At 36.1% G+C, this 17,255-nt stretch overlaps 3 protein-coding genes across 3 annotated transcripts in view; 1 reads left to right on the top strand and 2 right to left on the bottom strand.

Moving 5' to 3' along the window:
- The window catches only part of LOC134670447 (N-alpha-acetyltransferase 15, NatA auxiliary subunit-like), a 124,019-nt gene extending 117,754 nt beyond the window's left edge, over positions 1-6,265 (bottom strand). Inside the window, exons 1-8 of the mRNA XM_063528272.1 lie at positions 6,049-6,265; positions 5,682-5,766; positions 5,241-5,503; positions 4,217-4,524; positions 2,896-3,030; positions 2,031-2,171; positions 1,301-1,568; positions 387-543 (exon numbers count right to left, since the gene is read on the bottom strand). Of these exons, the coding sequence (XP_063384342.1) occupies positions 387-543; positions 1,301-1,568; positions 2,031-2,171; positions 2,896-3,030; positions 4,217-4,524; positions 5,241-5,503; positions 5,682-5,766; positions 6,049-6,105 (1,414 nt within the window). The 5' untranslated portion in view covers positions 6,106-6,265. The remainder of the gene's footprint in view (positions 1-386; positions 544-1,300; positions 1,569-2,030; positions 2,172-2,895; positions 3,031-4,216; positions 4,525-5,240; positions 5,504-5,681; positions 5,767-6,048) is intronic.
- A 347-nt stretch (positions 6,266-6,612) lies between these two features.
- LOC134670930 (uncharacterized) lies at positions 6,613-9,538 on the top strand. Its single transcript, XM_063528764.1, has one exon. It carries the CDS (start codon positions 6,751-6,753, stop codon positions 7,438-7,440), a length of 690 nt encoding a protein of 229 aa, XP_063384834.1. The 5' UTR covers positions 6,613-6,750; the 3' UTR covers positions 7,441-9,538.
- Positions 9,539-10,575: 1,037 nt separating this feature from the next.
- Positions 10,576-15,724, bottom strand: LOC134670925 (uncharacterized). The gene is made up of 4 exons (XM_063528758.1): positions 15,539-15,724; positions 15,273-15,449; positions 14,628-14,981; positions 10,576-14,420 (listed from the first exon to the last, which is right to left on the bottom strand). The coding sequence occupies exons 3-4, from the start codon at positions 14,969-14,971 to the stop codon at positions 13,799-13,801; spliced, it is 966 nt and encodes a 321-aa protein (XP_063384828.1). The 5' UTR covers positions 14,972-14,981; positions 15,273-15,449; positions 15,539-15,724; the 3' UTR covers positions 10,576-13,798.
- Between the last annotated feature and the right edge of the window lie 1,531 nt (positions 15,725-17,255).

Below are 17,255 nucleotides of genomic sequence, written 5' to 3'. Positions count from 1 at the left end.
GTAGCGGTCCGCCGTGTCCATCGCCTGCGCCTCCTCCAGCCACTGGTACGTATACCTGTATAGTAGGTATACCTTCTCTGGTGAACTTGGCGCACATCTCCTCGGCGCGCGCCACGTGGCCGGCGCGCAGCATGTAGCGCGCGCACTTGCTGTTCACGTAGCGGTCCGCCGTGTCCATCGCCTGCGCCTCCTCCAGCCACTGGTACGTATACCTGTATAGTAGGTATACCTTCTCTGGTGAACTTGGCGCACATCTCCTCGGCGCGCGCCACGTGGCCGGCGCGCAGCATGTAGCGCGCGCACTTGCTGTTCACGTAGCGGTCCGCCGTGTCCATCGCCTGCGCCTCCTCCAGCCACTGGTACGTATACCTGTATAGTAGGTATACCTTCTCTGGTGAACTTGGCGCACATCTCCTCGGCGCGCGCCACGTGGCCGGCGCGCAGCATGTAGCGCGCGCACTTGCTGTTCACGTAGCGGTCCGCCGTGTCCATCGCCTGCGCCTCCTCCAGCCACTGGTACGCCGACACCGGGTCGCCCGCGTGCTGAAATATTCCACATTATTACATTTAAACAATCGTTGAAAATACGGCACGTTTATCCGAGCGGCAAGCAACGCGCGCTCCTAGCACGCGGGCCAATAACGCTCGGGACGCTCATGGCCGAGAGCTTAGAATAAGGGCTGATTTAGACGGCGCGCGAACTCGTATGCGGTTTTAGTTACATTGCGGACTGTTGGTTACGTCAAATTCAACCGACCGATCAAAGCCCGCATGCGAGTTCTCGCATCGTCTAAATGAGCCCTAAGACAACATACTGCTTGCTACTGAGCCCCTTACTACATGTAATGAAATTTGAACTTTAATAGCTGGCAATAGAGTTGAATTTCATATTGGCCATTATATGGCTTCCTATGCGGTAAAGAGTTAACAACGCGGCGTCGGCCACCATAGATGAATAGCGATCGAAGCTGATATTACTAGAAACATTTTTTTAGATTTTTATAATTTCTCATTCCTTCCCTCACAACCTTAGGCAAAATATTCCAAAACTTTAACTAAACAATGAAATGTGGATTCTATAAAAAAAAGTGCGAGTCGGCCTCGCCCACCGAGGTTTCCGTACTTTTTAGTATCTGTTGTTATAGTCAGCAACAGAAATACATCATCTGTGGAAATTTCAACTGTCTATCACGGTCCATGAGAAACAGCCTGGTGACAGACAGACATAAAATGGAGTTTTAGTAATAAGGTCCCGTTTTTACCCTTTGGGTACGAAACCCTAAAGATGCTATTTACCAACCTTGTATATCCTTCCTTTAACAATAAACAGCTCGATCAACGTGGGTGTGTGTTCTATCGCGGCGTCAATATACTTCAAAGCCCGGTCCGTATCCTTCTTATAATCGAAGTGCTGAGCGGCGTAATAGTACGCCCATAGAAGAGCGCTGGCCGGCTGCTTCGCTTCGCTCGGCTCGGAACTGAATGTGCCGGTTTTGGATAAATTTTCTATGTATTGCAGTACTAGGTTTTCTATCGTTTCCGCTTTGCTTTTGTCTGCGTATAACGATCTGAAAATAAATGATGTTTTTGGTTAGCACCATCTTATTTGTCACAATAATTATTTCTAGTCCTAACATATTTGACTAACATAGAAGCAGTGAATAAATATGAATCCATTGTAATCCGTCAAAACATTTGCCTCCGCGGTTTTTACTGTGGGCACGGTGGCGAACCCTATCGTAGTTTCGCCGGTGCGTGCTGTCAACAACTGGTCAAAGATACGCACGAAAAGTGCAATTTTACGCACTAGTGTGGGAGAATAGGACCATATGTACTGTAAATTCCATTTGCAACGTCATTTGTTTTTGAGGTACCGCTATTCGGCTTGGAGGGTACATTTGATCTTACTTTTACTTCCTCTTTTCCGCACTTGTATCGTAAATAACTATTTCAGATAAAGAATGTAAGGTATATATTTTGAGATACCGCTAATTGGCTTAGCAGGGCAGCAATGGATGTTGTATTGTTACCTAATGTCGACGAAGAGCGGCGGGATGCCCTTGTGCAGGCCGTGGCGCAGGTACTCGTCCACCAGCCGCGCGAACACGGCCGCCGAGCCCGCCTCCGACAGCTGCAGCCGCCGGGGCGCTATTGCTTTGGGATACTCTTTCCTGGAAACGACGTATGATGCGTTAGATGCGCGTATTTTTTTATCGACGTCGAAAAACGTCGACAGTGTTTAACCCTTTGACCGCCAAAGATGTCTTCGGCGCGCGCTGCTAAAGCCCTATATATTATGTGCATTCCGACAAGGGTCAGGATGACGTGCCGCGCACGGGAGGCTTGGTGTCCAAAGTATTTTTTCTATTTATTAAATGAATATGTTTATTCGTTAATCTGACCACCTGATGTATGCCAGCCCTGCTCTTGCAGAGTATTCAATTACAAATATTTAATATTCTAATACATCAGTAATCTGCTAGATTTCAATTTTGTTTTTAGTTGTTTGGTACATCCACTCTATTTAATGTGATATTAAAACTGAATTAATATACTCTATTTAATATATATTTTTTATTTAATATATATTTTTATTTATTTTAATTTTTTTAGATTCTTCTACTTTCATAAATAAATCCAAATGAATGTTATTAAATATTTATCATCCAAAATCATCATTTAAAAGTCTCTATTTAATAATCAATATTTCTAACAACAGATCGTCGGGTGACAAGCAAAAGTCACTAACTACACTAACACCATTGAAATTATTGGACAATAAACCATGTTACAAGAGGAATAAAGTGAATTGTTACTTTAATTTTTTGATAGTACTTAGTGACTTTTGCTTGTCACCCGACGAGATATAAATATTAAATGCTGAGTGCAACTTACTTATATACATCGAAGAAGGCCACTTTTTCATCAGGATCACTAAGTTGTTTAGCATCTATAAGTTTCTGATAATACATCACATTTTCAGGGTTCCGTTTTAGTAAGTCTTCATAAACTGCCTCCGCCTCTTTAAATCTGTAAACGTCAATAATTCTGTTTTGAAAGACTTCCATTATCAATTAACAAAAAGGAATTGGCTGTGGGGTTTATGTGCATAATTTAAAACAGAAGGTTAATAACACTTTGTCAGATAAATGCATGTTTCCTCTTAACAAATGCTACAAAATGAACTGATTTTCACGGCTTATCAGTTCATCCTGGCTTCCTGACTAATCCAAAACTTAGACTAGAACTATTGTATGGACAATAATTCTAGTCCAAGTTTTAGATTAGCCAGGATTTGAATCACCCAGGCCCTTATGACAGCATAAAATCTACAATAAAGATGTATAGAACTTCAATAAAGATGTATAGAACTTCAATAAAGACATAAATAAGTCCTTAAAGTGTAATACATCCAATAGTACACTTCTGATCTCACACTTCACAAACTCTCTATTATTCCATTCAATGCAATGTAGTTTGAAATCGGCACATAGGTCCTTAACAATAACATTCTAAACAATACTGGCGTTGTAGTGCTAATTTGTTAGTGCTGCGTCTTGCGTCGCCTTGCTGCATTATAACATTATCCAAATATAACCTACCCGATGAACTAGAATAAGATGGATTTATGACAGATAAAAGACGTTTGACTGGAATTTAAGTTTAAAAATTAACTTTAGCCAAAGTATATAAAAATTAGATTTAGCCAAAGTAATTTATTCCTTCTACCTCGCGTTATCCCGGCATTTTGCCACGGCTCATGGGAGCCTGGGATCCGTTTGACAACTAATCCCATGATCTGACGTAGGCACTAGTGTTTACGAAAGCGACTGCCATCTGACCTTTCAACCCAGAGCCAAAGTAATTTATTATTATCAAAAATTTAATTTTATCGCTGACTGTACTTTTCTTACAACAGGCAACTAATACATGCATCAGATGTAGACGTAGATGTAGAATACTCATCAAGGCAATTCTAACAATGCCAAACACAATTAGGTTGCATTGTTTTATAACAGAGTTCCTATGGCCACATCCTGTGTCCATCATCAGATCAGCTTGGTGGTACTATAATATTGCATTGCCAGTGTCACCCAATTTATATGTACGTGTGAAATTTCAGTTCAATTGAATAACTGGGAAGTGGGTCTAATTTAACCCAAACATACATACATTGCAAATTTAAGTTAAATAATAGCTTGTAAAAATTACAAACCTCTTCAACTTCAAATAATATTCCCCACTAGTTTCTTTCACTGATAATTTATCAAGAATCTGCGTCTGGAACTTGTGTAGATGTGACAGCGCCCTGTCAAACTGTCCGGACTCCGCAAGAACCATGTTTTGGTACAAAAGCAGTTCTGAATGTTCATAGTCATACGGTCCTTTCATTTGGTTTGTACGGAAGGCATCGAGAATGCTGTTGGCCATTTCGTAGTCTCCGAGCAGGTGATAGCTCATTGCGAAGCCTATCCAGGAAGCCCTCTGTGTTGGTCGGAGCATGAACAGCTGGTACCGGGTGTCCTGAAATTATTTTAGTAAAATTTTAAAACTGCTTGCTTGGCATATAAAAAAAATATATTTCATGGATTTTACATCCCTACTAATATTACCTATAGAATTATGCCTGTCTGTCTGATATTTTGTCATGCTTAAACTGCTGAACCGATTTAGATTAAATTTGGTATGGAGGTAGTTTAAGGTCCAGAGATAGACATGGGAAAGTTTTTATAAATCATCATTTCAGGCAGATGAAGTTGCAAGTATATGCTAATATGATTTGCAGATTGCTTCAACACAAGTATTAATATATGTATTTAGAGAAAATTAGTATGCTAAATACTTTTACCTATCCGAAAAACAAGTACTTTGGACAAATATTAGTTAATTCATGTATAATGTATAATAGTGCGGCAAAACAAAGCTGAAAAAAAAATTGATAAATTGATGGGATCCCTATGAAGAGGCTAATGATGAGGTTTTCCATAGACATTGTCAACCACCTCAGATGCTTTTACACTTCGGATACGCATATGCAATGGTTAAACCACATTAATGCGTCTTTACAGCTATGTTTTAAAGCCTTGTCTCACTTGAATCAATAAGTAGTAGGTAAATAAATTCTGCTATGCAACTGAGCTCAGTCATGTTGCATTAATTGTTCTAGTAACAAATATTATCTTAACTTACACAGATAGCATTGCATTCCTTATAACAAGTAGATAACAAAATAACAATACCTTGTATCCTTCTAAATCTCTCATCTGGATCTGGAGAAGGGATAAATCCCGAAGAATCTGTATATTCTCCTTTTCCCATTTAAGAGCATTCCGGTAACATTTGATTGCCTCATCATATTTCTTATCGGACCGCTGCAGGAGGCCATAGACATGCCAACAGACTGGGGACTTGAGATCATTGCGAAGGCCTCGGCGCACATATTCATAAGCTTCTTCTTTCCGTCCCAGGCAGTTTAGAGTCAAACCTTTCATTGCCAGGGTCTCTGAAAAAAAAAACAAACATGAATCACTAAACATCTCTGGGGACTCTAGACCAAAAGAGTTTTACACCAAAAATATGGAAAGTTTAAGCCAGACTTTTTATTTATAACAGAAAACAATATTTAACCACCATTAGGAACATTTATTTATACACAAATTATTGGTAAAAAAAACACTCACCTCCATGTTCAGCGAATTTTGGGTTGGAGAGGATTTGCTTGGCAAATTTCAAACCATTTTTATATTGTTTATGTTCATAGCAACGCTGGAAAAAATAAGCGGTAATTAGATATTATTTAACCTTATTTATTATTAGATACAGGCACTCGGAAGATGCAAGGCCAGTTGTAATTATATGATATAAATAATGATACTAAGCATTTACTAAAGGAACAGATGGTAGTATTAATAAATGATAATAGTGCCATATAATTGCATGAAACCCTGAGTTGTCATTAAAAAGATATGCTTTATTTTATAATTCAATATAATCGCCGAGGATGACAAGCTATACTGAACCAAAATATATGTTTACAATTGCACTTACCAAAATTCTTTTGAATAGCGCATTTTCTTTGGGCGGCAAAGGATTACTGGGTGGCATTTCGTTCAAAGAAAACGAAGCGTATTTTTATTATTTCACTAATAAATTGAAATATAGCTAAAAACCTCGTGGCTATAAACCAAAGAAGTCGATGAAGGATTGTCTATGGGCATTCGGAAAGATGATAAGTGGGTCACGTGACCAACTTAGGTGATACCAGCATCAATTTCAAATGTAATAATGACAGCCGTATCATCAATAGTCATCTTTATTTAAAAGTAAATCGTTTTTGTCTATGATTACGAAGAATTGCATTTACAGAGAACGTTACGAATAAGAAGCATTTCAATATCTCACTAGGTATTTTAGCATATTAGAGCAAGTTTTATGGTGTCAATAGCTTTATAATACTACGTTTTTTAAGATATTTTGTGTAATGAATGTTATAAGTCAAATGAGAATATTGTTTAAATCAAGTTTAAATTTAACATAATTATAACAACCTCTGTCAACAAACATAACGTCAAAACATATATCAATTGGCATGCAATTGGCCAATGTCAATCATTCAATTCATTCATTGGATAATCTAGCGTTTTTTTGTAACTTGATGGTATATAAATAAATTGAATCTTTTATCTTTTTATTTATGTTACTGTGAGTTTAATTAAGTGTGATAGTTCCTTTTAAGATAGGTGGAATAATATGGGTATAGAAAACATGCGTCGCTGGCCCATGTATTTGATGTTCGCCGTGTGCATTCTGCTGGTCCTTTCACTATTAAATAGTGGAAGTATGCTCACCGTGTTGCGAAACAGAGTAGCTGAAATGAGCGTACAACTTCAAGAATGCTCTAAACAACAGACCTCATGTATGGAAGAGTCCCTGCGGCTTCTTGAACAAAAAGACGGTTACGTTTCAAAACTCGACGATCTCGACAAAGAAAAAGGGAAGTTGATTGACGACATTAAAGACTACAAACATAAGTTAACAGAAACGGAACTTAAAGTTAATAGAACGAAAATGGACGAGCAGCTGTGTGTTGCGGAGCGCGAGTCTTTAAAAAATCTGCAGCTGAGCAAAGAAGGTGTTATCCAGACTTTGAGATTAGAAAAAGTTACTTTAACGGATCAGTTAGCTGATAGAAAAAAGAAGATAGAAGATTTGGAGAAACAGGTAGAAACTTTAAAGGCAACTTTAGCTTCTATGGCTACAAAGCCGGCTGCGAACATTGTGTCATCTAAAGTTACTCCTGCCGCTCAGCCTCCTAAGTTAAGCCCTGCTTTGAACGCTCACGAACCGCTTAATGAACCTATCCTTGACAATGATGCCAAGGAAGACATTGATGACACAAATGTGCTAAATGATGATCAAGGTTTTGATCCGCAGATGTAAATAAGTTTTTTTTTAGGTAAGGAATAATTGGCAGGGCAATAAAAGATGACTGTTACGTCTTGACTGATAAGGAAAAACATAGCCAAATTGTGTTAAACTCCAATAAAATTGTTGACTCACTTTATTTTGTATCATAATACAGTAAAACCTCCCAACTAAGGTCCAAAATTAACTGTCCTTTTTTTTCATTCTGGTATGTCTTTTACTGTATTCTCTGTAGTTCTAAGACAAAGTATGTTTATAAATGGAAGAAAAAACTCGGAGTAAGCCAAAAGGAACATTGGATACTTAATTTTCTTTTGGACTTCTGGACCATAGTTGCAGTATTGGAGTATAGTTGGGAGGTTTTACGGTATTCAAGTGTGATTTATGATATTTTAAGCTACTGATACTTTTTGTATGAACAAAACTACACTCCCAGTGCAATTATATACATGACATTATATCATTTATGATATTGCAATAGTTAATTATGCATTTACTGCTCATTTTTCTATATTTAGTTATCTATTGTTAATTATACAAAAGTAATTATGATTTAGAAGGGTTATTGTCACAGAGAAATTGATAAGTTTCTGTTTTATATAATATGTATTAATGTTGTTAAACGCTGGCCTATACATGGGGGTAGGAACTAGGCATATTTATCAAAACCAGGCCATAATACACACAAGTGTAATAACTAAATGGTTTTGTTTTGAAGATCACAGAAATCACATTTGGTGAACAAGTTTTTTTAATGTTACCCAAAGTATTGCAAAATTGTACCTGTTATTATTTTGAATGAGGTACAATGGTACCTCACTAGCTAGCTAACTAACATTGACTAAAAGTAACTACACAACCCTAAGCTGAAAAGTATGGCCTGATATTAGCTTTAACCCATTGACCACCACAGACGGCTGTGGACGTCATCGGAAAGTCTTGCCAAGGGCGCCAACGACGGCTACAGCCGTCAGCTTCGCCAATTCAATAGGGATTTACGCGAGACTCCGTAAAGTTCAATTTCGCTTAAATAATCGCGATCGCCTGGCGTCCAGGGCACGGCATATTCGCGCGCCATATGGCGTTCAAAGGGTTAACTCCTAACTGTACTATACATAGGTACAAACATCAAAAAGAAATAAGGTAATATTTTTTTTATTATTTAAATACACTGTTGTATTCAACAGTGAAGTCAACAATATGTTAGTAAACTATTATTTTCCGATTATTTTGTATATGGTTGTGGGATTGTGCAAGGAGTAAATTGAACATAAATGCATTAACAGGAAACCAATCTTGTGTTCATATCAAGTGTGTCAAAGAAGGTTGAATATACAGTGAATCTGTATAGCAGTTAATACCTATTGAAATTATTTAGTGATGGCAATTTGTAAAACATCATTCTCAATTATATACCGTATGTGTGCACTTTACATGCCAATAAAAGCAATTGGTTTTTAAATATGTGGGTATATTCGTCTTATACAAGGTGAATGAAACAAATGGATCGTCAAACAGGATAAAACTGTAAAAAAAAGAAAGAATATACATTCTTTCTTGACATCGACACAGATCCACGATTCGTGCCTAAACCTTATTAGAAAATGGTAAATTCGGCAATACTAATCGCTTAGCACCTTTGCATACAAACTTCTATGCAGGGGGGTCACTTTTCTCTGCAGCTGACTGTAGTCCACCAATTTTCAGTTCAGAGTTGTGTTAACCTTGTAAGGCCCGCCATACAAATATTTCCTATTTCTAATTTGAAACTTGTACAGTAAATTGGGATGAATTTCATTTATTTGAGAAAGATGTGAAACAAATGAAAAGCTACTTTATTTGGTTTATGAAAGGTTCTTTTTAGATTGAAACGGAGTGTACAGTGTAATGCAGAAGCACATGTTACGAGTTAAATACACATCCAGGACAGTAGTGAGATAAGAAACGAGTTTGTTTACTTTACACACTGTTATCTTAGTATCAATGTTTTGCCTGAATTAAGTATTATAAATTATAAGCCATCGCGGTGCCACAATTTGTGTAGTTTTAGATCTGATTTGTGTACTCTGCTCAAGTTACTATATCATTGTTGTTTTCAAGAATGTTTAATTATTTATCAGGTCGGACCTTGCGCTTGTTTGCCACCAATGCCTAAATTCATGTGGTTGACATTCTTGACTAAGTTTATTTAGGTCGGTCAAAGATAGTGGCGAAACAATATGGTAATGGTCTTAATATTTTCCACAGAAAAGGGGAGGGCATAAGATGAAATTATCCATCTATTATATTTTGACTTTATACAAAGAAAAATATGATTGATACTATTACGTATGATAAAATGATGAGAAACTAGAAGTTAACATTGGCAACTATAGGGGGATAAGTACAGACAACACTTGAAAACATTTTGAGTGCAAAACTACTTCCAAGTTTAGTTTATTTTGAAAACAGCATACCTAGTGAGTGATATAATTAGATTAATTAGTACCAATTAAACTTTCTTTTTTTATAACATTATTGTGTTGTATAAACCCATTGTATACTATGAATGAATAAAGATGGGAATTTAATTATATATTTATACTGAAAGTTTCATTGATAGCTTTACCAAGCCCCTGTATTGCAGGAAACTGGAGTCTGGACTAATCCCAATGAGGTCTCGTTTCCCCTCAGGGTTGGAAGATCAAATGGCAGTCGCTTTCGTAAAAACTAGTACTATGTCAATTCTTGGTATTGGGTTACCGCGCGGATCACAGGTGAACCGTTGCAAAATACTGCGACAACGCTAGAAGGATGATGATGAGCCAAACCACAGTTATTGGTGCTTATACGAATCTATCACTATGCTCGAGATTGTAAAATTAAACACTATGCTCGTGCTTCTGCTATAAGTGCTATACTAGTATAGAATCCTTCATTTGTTCTGGACTCGAATGCGGGGGCTCATCAATAACTAAACTGTACAATCTTGTATTTCTCCTGTCCCTGTCACATCTATCCTCTTCCAAGCTACATCAAGTAGTGAAGGCTACTTTGGACCGCAACCGATGGAGACAGATTGTTTATTCGAGGGGTTCCAGTGACCACGATCCTCAGTAATGAGGGACCGACCAGAGAGAGTCACATCTATGGTAAATAAATAAAACCAGATTTATTTTAACAAGTTTACTGAGCTTATACACTTTAGCATAATGAAACAAAAATCCGTTCTCTCATTACTTCAAGTAATGAACTAACAACTTAAAAGATACAGGCTAAATCTCAATACTCATTAACAATGCATGTCAATAAAATCACTTTCAGTTACTGAAATCCTATAACTAATTGAGTAATTATTTTATAATTAATAATTATGCCAAAGTAAACTACAAGTATTCCACATAGGCAATATTAAAAAGGTCTATTCGAATATACCTAATCCTTTTCATTCAAATGTATGCTATTATAAAATAAAATAGTTCTGAATTAATTTGAAACTAAACAGCAAATTGAGGTTAACTGTTGGGCGCCAGCATAGGATTTACCTATCAATCGTACAAAGTGTTAAATACATTTTTTTATGGCCTGGTTGCTAGCCAAATCTCAGAATACTAAAGACAGGTAATACTTATGCCAGCGCCATCTATAAAAACCTTTGACAGTTGCCAACTCCATTTGTACGTTATTCGGATTAGGTTAGCATTCTCTTTTGCAGAACATTTTGACCGGGCGAGCTTAATGAAACCTGTAAAAACTGATAATAGCTGGCAAACTGGCAGTTGTGTTTCTATGTTTGGCCAGCCAAACACGCTTGCCGAGGATATTTTTAGTTGAATATTTTTATAGAATTTTGATTTGGCTTCGGTTTCCATTGCCATATTAGGCCTACATAATTATTGCATTATTTTTTAAACATTATTTCACCTTTCTATACATAATGAGTAGATATAACCTAGCGTACACAACTAAAACTAAACATACTACCCCTTAGGAATAAAAAAAGCAAATCGGTGGTATAGTGACAGAAGGGACCCCCTAGCACAAGCGTTTGTTTTAGAATGCAGATACAGGGTATTTCCTAGCCAAGATGACAATTGTACATCGACGCCAAACTAAAAAAAAATATCGGGATAAAAGATGCTCCGAAAAGTCACGTGTCTAATTCCATACATTATCTGTTGAGGTTTTATATCAACTATTGTCATCTTGGCTACCCCCTGGGTCCTGATCATACACCCTGAGCTGATCATCAGATTATAATAAATACTGATTTAATGACTAAGGACCAATCCCATAATGAAAAAAAATAGGTCAGGCTTGGAAACAAAAAAAAATTTCTATCGTATGAATAGATGTAAGGTTAATATATTACAAAACATGTACTAGGGGTCAGATAACGGTGGAGATAAAACTAACTTAACTAACAGCATGTTGATGGTACTGGCAAACAAATAACGACTTTAGTCACAAGGCATTAAGAGTATAAATACTGCTTAGTTTGACCACCACCGTCATATAAAGAGATCTAAAAGAAACTGGACTTACAAGACAAACTATTCAAGACACTTCATGAGTTATAAAAATACAAGTTACTTGTTAATCAGTCAGTTATATGGCTACAAAAGATAACTAAAATACAGAGATCTTACATTTTACTATAGGTAAAATTGTTTAAGACAATCAAAAATTACATGAAGTACATAAACTGTTATTACATTGTGAATTAACATTTTTTCTATTAATAAGTATATGCGAAAACTATCTGCTGAACAGAATATCAATACAAGAAATATCTACACCTTATCATCGCAATATTCATATTTCATAACATATTCTCTTAATGTCAACTTAAAAGTAATAATTATAAGGACTGTATCGTTTATTATAAATACAACTTTACTTAGCCGTTTTTTCTGGTATTATGTTTTTATTAAAAAATTACACATATAGTTTAATTAGTGCTTTAATAATAAGTAACATTTCGTCCTGGGAGATCACGTAAAGCATATGGTTTGGACAATATTTACCCAATCCTCCCGAGTAACTACAACGATTTCGGACAAATACTACAAGAAAATTTACGGTTTGCGAACAAGATAAGTATTACACAAAAAAAATCGTACTATGTAAACAGCAATTACATATGATTCGTAAAGCGAAACATCTGGGCATAGTCTAATCATTTCTTTTAGTTGGAAAAAAAGTTTTGGATCTGTGCTTGGTGGCCTTTTTGAAAATATGGCATGTTACTTACGACAACCCCGACTTTGGTATACAATATAACCATCATGGAGCGTTTCTATCGACCTGTTCTAGCCATGGTTCAACGCCATGAATGTCCGTTAGGCTTTGGATTTCGGTAGATTCTTTTAGCTGTTTCCGTCATTTCCCTGGCGTCAGAAATTGACGGGAATCCAAAATGTTGCATAAAAAGTCGTTTTCATGTAAAGATAAAATACACCACATTTATTCTGTGGATGTTCAATTGAGCAATCATGAAAAGGACACTTAGATGGCATATTTTGGCAGCATATTAACCTTTTGTTTCTTTAAATCGTACTAAGGAATCGGTGAAATAGTCTCAAATTAAGCTCGATAGGCTTGTCCGAATTACATTTGCTAGAAGGTATTAAAATCATCATAAAGTCCCTAAAATAAAATAAATGTAAAACATTCTTATATCAGATATGTCTTAAAAATACCCCCAGATTATACCTTAAGAACATAGTAATACAAAATAATACACACGTCAACAGTTAGACCAGGTTTTATCTGTATTTATAATAAACGATACAGTCCTTAGTAAAGGTATTGCTACCACTAACAATATTTTAATTTTTTAGAAGCAAGTTTGGAAGACAAACATACTATCATAACATAAATTTCATACACCCTAAGGCTCTGTCAAAAGGTAAAGATATTCTTATCAGGAACACAATACATAAAATAATAAATGTTGTAACAAATAAAAATATAACTATCATATCACAAGGTTAGCAAAGTATATGAAAATGTGCAATTGCAAAACTGAAATTAACCGGCCATAGCAGCATACGTTCTGTGACAAATATATACAGGGTGGCCAAAAAATAAGTGCATTCCTGTTGACAGGGAGGTTTTGGAATTATACCGAGCAACTTTTACAATGGGACCAACCCCGAAAACGCGAAAAAAATTTTGGCTGTTTCATACATTTTGGCTGGTCCATTTTGTATGGGAGGCTAAAATTTTTTTTCGCGAGTTTGGGGTTGGTACCATAGTAAAGTTACCAGTATAATCCCAAAAGATCCCTGGCTACAGGAATGGACTTATTTTTTAGCCACCATGTATAGCATCATTATAATATAGCTTTATAAAATAAAAATGCTAAAACACTCAAATGTAATACCAAAAATCACTTGATCTTATTTGATTCTTCCTCCTGGGCCGCTGCTTCAAAGGCAGCCATCAGATTTCTCCTACACTTGGTTTCGTCAATATAATGTAACGACCAAATTATGTACTCCCCAACATTCAATGGGTCTTCTGAGTAACTAATTTGCACTTTACATTTCCTTTCCCATTTCATGCAATCCGTACTGCGGTTGTTTCTAGTTCTAGTGAATTCTATGTACCCGTTACACTCTACTGCAAGTTTTGGCAGTTGAGCATTAAGAGCGTCATGAGATGCTGTGTTGGCGCTTGTAGAAGGCAAGCAGTCCCCTTGTCCAAGTTCATGATTAGGTGGTGTGACAGCAATACACTTTTGTTTCGGCCTTCTTTCGACAATACCATCACCCTTGCTACTGACATCAGAGTCTGGGTGACTACGTTTTAAGCTGTTATGTTGCTCATCATGCAGAGATTCAATATGTCTGCTCTTTAGCCTTTTTCTTTCTGTGCTTTTATCAGGCTGGCAACCCTCTGCCCATTCAGGGCTGTTACAGTTAGATCTGAGCAACCTTTTCTTAGCTGATGACTTGGAACTTATTATCTCAGGTGAATGCAGAGGACTAGCTAAAACTGTATCATCCTTTCTGAAAGGTAAATAAGATTCTTATTAGAATAAACTAACTATTCTGCTAAGTTTCTAATGTGAGATTAAAAATATTTACAAGTAATGCTACTAGCTTTTTAGTGATGGTGTAAGGAATTAAGTATGGAATAGGAGTAAATTGAAAGAAAACTTGAAGTTACATAGGAATGCAAGAAATTTATTAAAAAAAAAACATTTCAATACAGACCTCTTATTGATATTTTTTTCATGCCGTAATTGGACTTTATCGATGCTCTCAACGGTCGTAAAATCATGGCGGGAGCACTGCATGTCATATCTCATGAACGATTGAACTTTCTTTCTAGTTTTAATGGTTCTGCCGAACCACTCAAGGATGGCATCATCTGATAGATACAAGCCAAAGTTCTGCCTCTCGTGGTCAATCATGCGTTTGTACCATGAAATGAATGTGCGTGCTTGCTGGCGCTCGGTAAACTTATTGGTGGCATTGTTATTGTCTTCTTTGTATGTTTTTAGTTTGTATTTGGTAATATTGGTTTGTTTTCGAGGAGTTGCTGGAGAATTTGACATGGTTTGTATTCTGTGAAGGATAAATAACGATTTTTAATGACAAACCATAAATATAAGACGGTTTTTCTCATTAATCCACATACAAAAACAGCATGAAACTAGACAAAATAATAATCTTTCATTCTAGTCTTGACTATAACTATAACTCTTACCACATATCTCTTAGTAAAAATCTTGTAAGATTAATTGAACCAACACATGCACACATATGCACATGGTCTTACTATTGTTAGGGATGAAAGAAAAAAGTGTATTGAATGTTCCTAGGTTAATATTCTTAAAAATAATTCAAGTTACTTACATTTCTCGGAGAGTATTTCGACTACTTCTTGGGAACTTTTAGCCTGACGTGCAAGGTTCAAACGGTGGTTTTGAATGCGATTTTTACTTTCCTCAATGTAAGTAGTAAATGACAGGTCGATCTCTACCAATTCCTTGTGCAATTGAGTTACGGTTTGTTGGTTCTCCACTATTTTCTCTGAAACAAAATAAACCAGTGTCAATTAGTTGTCATTGCAAACTAAAACAGTTGAATTTGTGAAACAAACTTTTTGTAACATAACCTACTTAGACAATTCGTAACTTGCAGAGCCAAATGATCCCGGCTCAAGTCTTCAGATGTTGTCGAATACATCTTATGTTAGCACTGTTAAATATTAACATTCGCTGATTAAGTCACAATGTACAAATAATAATTTTACGAAAACAAAAAAGTGTTTAGCGTCTTCCACAAAATTGTAACCATAGAGAAAACTTTTTATGTCATAACATAAAGGAACGGATTCGTTATTAGGTTAGGTACCTTATACTACAACCGTTATGAATTTCGATTTATTTATAATTAAATAATTCAAATAAATAAAGAATAACATATTAAAGGCATTCAACAATATAAATGTCATGGAATAACTTATTTGTAATCTAACAACGCCTTTGTTAAGTGTATAAAAAATATTTTTATACTAGTGACTATTTCTCTTAATAAAACACCCAACATCTATACGTAATCTTAGTCTATGGTTTCAATAATGTTACCAGCTTTGGTAAAAAACTACTATTATGGAAATTAAATAACTTATGTAAATTAGTATTAATATGTTTAATAGTTCGTTTTTTTTAGCATTACAAAGAACTCCACAGAAGCAAGCGTGCAGTTTTTATCAGGCTCTTTAATTGTTAATAATTATTGAATTATCTAATGTAGCATGGTCAATACATATAATTTACTTCAAATTATTACCGCTAAAAGTGCCGGTTTTGGAACCACAAGCTTACTTCTGCGAAGTTCTTTCTAATGCTAAAAAAAACGAACTATAGATTTATACTCTGGCACACACACTTTTTCAGCAGACGATGGCAAATTTAAAAAATGTAGGTTCGAGTAGTTGACAAAGTGGGTGTGTTTGAGTTGAATTGCTGTATTTTTTCACAATATTTTCACATTATTTAGGGTTCCGTACCTCAAAAGGAAAAAACGGAACCCTCATACGATCACTTTGTTGTCCGCCCGTCCGTCTGTCTGTTAGACCCTTTATCTCGGAAACACGTGAAGGTAACGAGTTGAAATGATTTTTTATTATTATATACCATTATAAATATCGCAAGCCTATTTATAAGTATTTTTAAGATTTTTTAGTTTACAGAAGTTGTAAAATTAGTAGAGTCTGTGCGGAAAGAGAAGAGTCGTGGGATTTGAGGGCGCGCCAGTGCTATTTTATGGTTTTTGCTATACTGACAACACTGGTCACGTGATTATAGTACGATACTAAAGGTCATGATACTTGAATCCCTTTTGTTCCGGTTTTTTACCACGGCTTACTAAACGGAGCCTGGTGGTGGTGTCGGCTCGTCAACTCAATCCTCTGATTTAGCGCAGGCACTACTTTTCTTTTTAAAAAACACTTTGATTTTATGTCTCAGATACTAAAAAGTGACTGCGATTGACAAAACTGCTAAAACTAGTTAAGAATCTGCCGAATACAACTGTAATTTTAGTACCAAACAAGATAGAATCTCATTTATGTACTGCCTAATCTGTGCAGTCCAACAGTTATTAAAACCGGGTAGATCGGGTAGAAATTGGGCAATAGAGCTGTAATTTTATCTGGGATATATTTCACCCATTGTAAACTTGACTTGTAATGTATGTGTACATTATTAATAATAAATATGAATATGAATAAAAATACTGCATAAGTAGGTAGGCCTTATTGGGATATGTCCGGTTCTCTCATCTCACGATATTTTACTTCGTCGAAAAGTCACTGCTAAATATGAAATATAA

This window comes from Cydia fagiglandana, chromosome 14 (assembly GCF_963556715.1).
Source record: "Cydia fagiglandana chromosome 14, ilCydFagi1.1, whole genome shotgun sequence".
NCBI classification, from domain to species: domain Eukaryota; kingdom Metazoa; phylum Arthropoda; class Insecta; order Lepidoptera; family Tortricidae; genus Cydia; species Cydia fagiglandana.
Note: the sequence above shows the minus strand (reverse complement) of the source record. Positions and strands in the feature narration are given on the sequence as shown.

Excerpts from the sequence above, each read along its gene's own strand:
- LOC134670925 (XM_063528758.1), bottom strand. The coding sequence starts at position 14,971 with ATGTCAAATTCTCCAGCAACTCCTCGAAAACAAACCAATATTACCAAA. Across the intron at positions 14,421-14,627 it reads GAAAAAAATATCAATAAGAG|AAAGGATGATACAGTTTTAG; the intron begins GTCTGTATTGAA and ends TTTACCTTTCAG.
- LOC134670930 (XM_063528764.1), top strand. The coding sequence starts at position 6,751 with ATGGGTATAGAAAACATGCGTCGCTGGCCCATGTATTTGATGTTCGCC.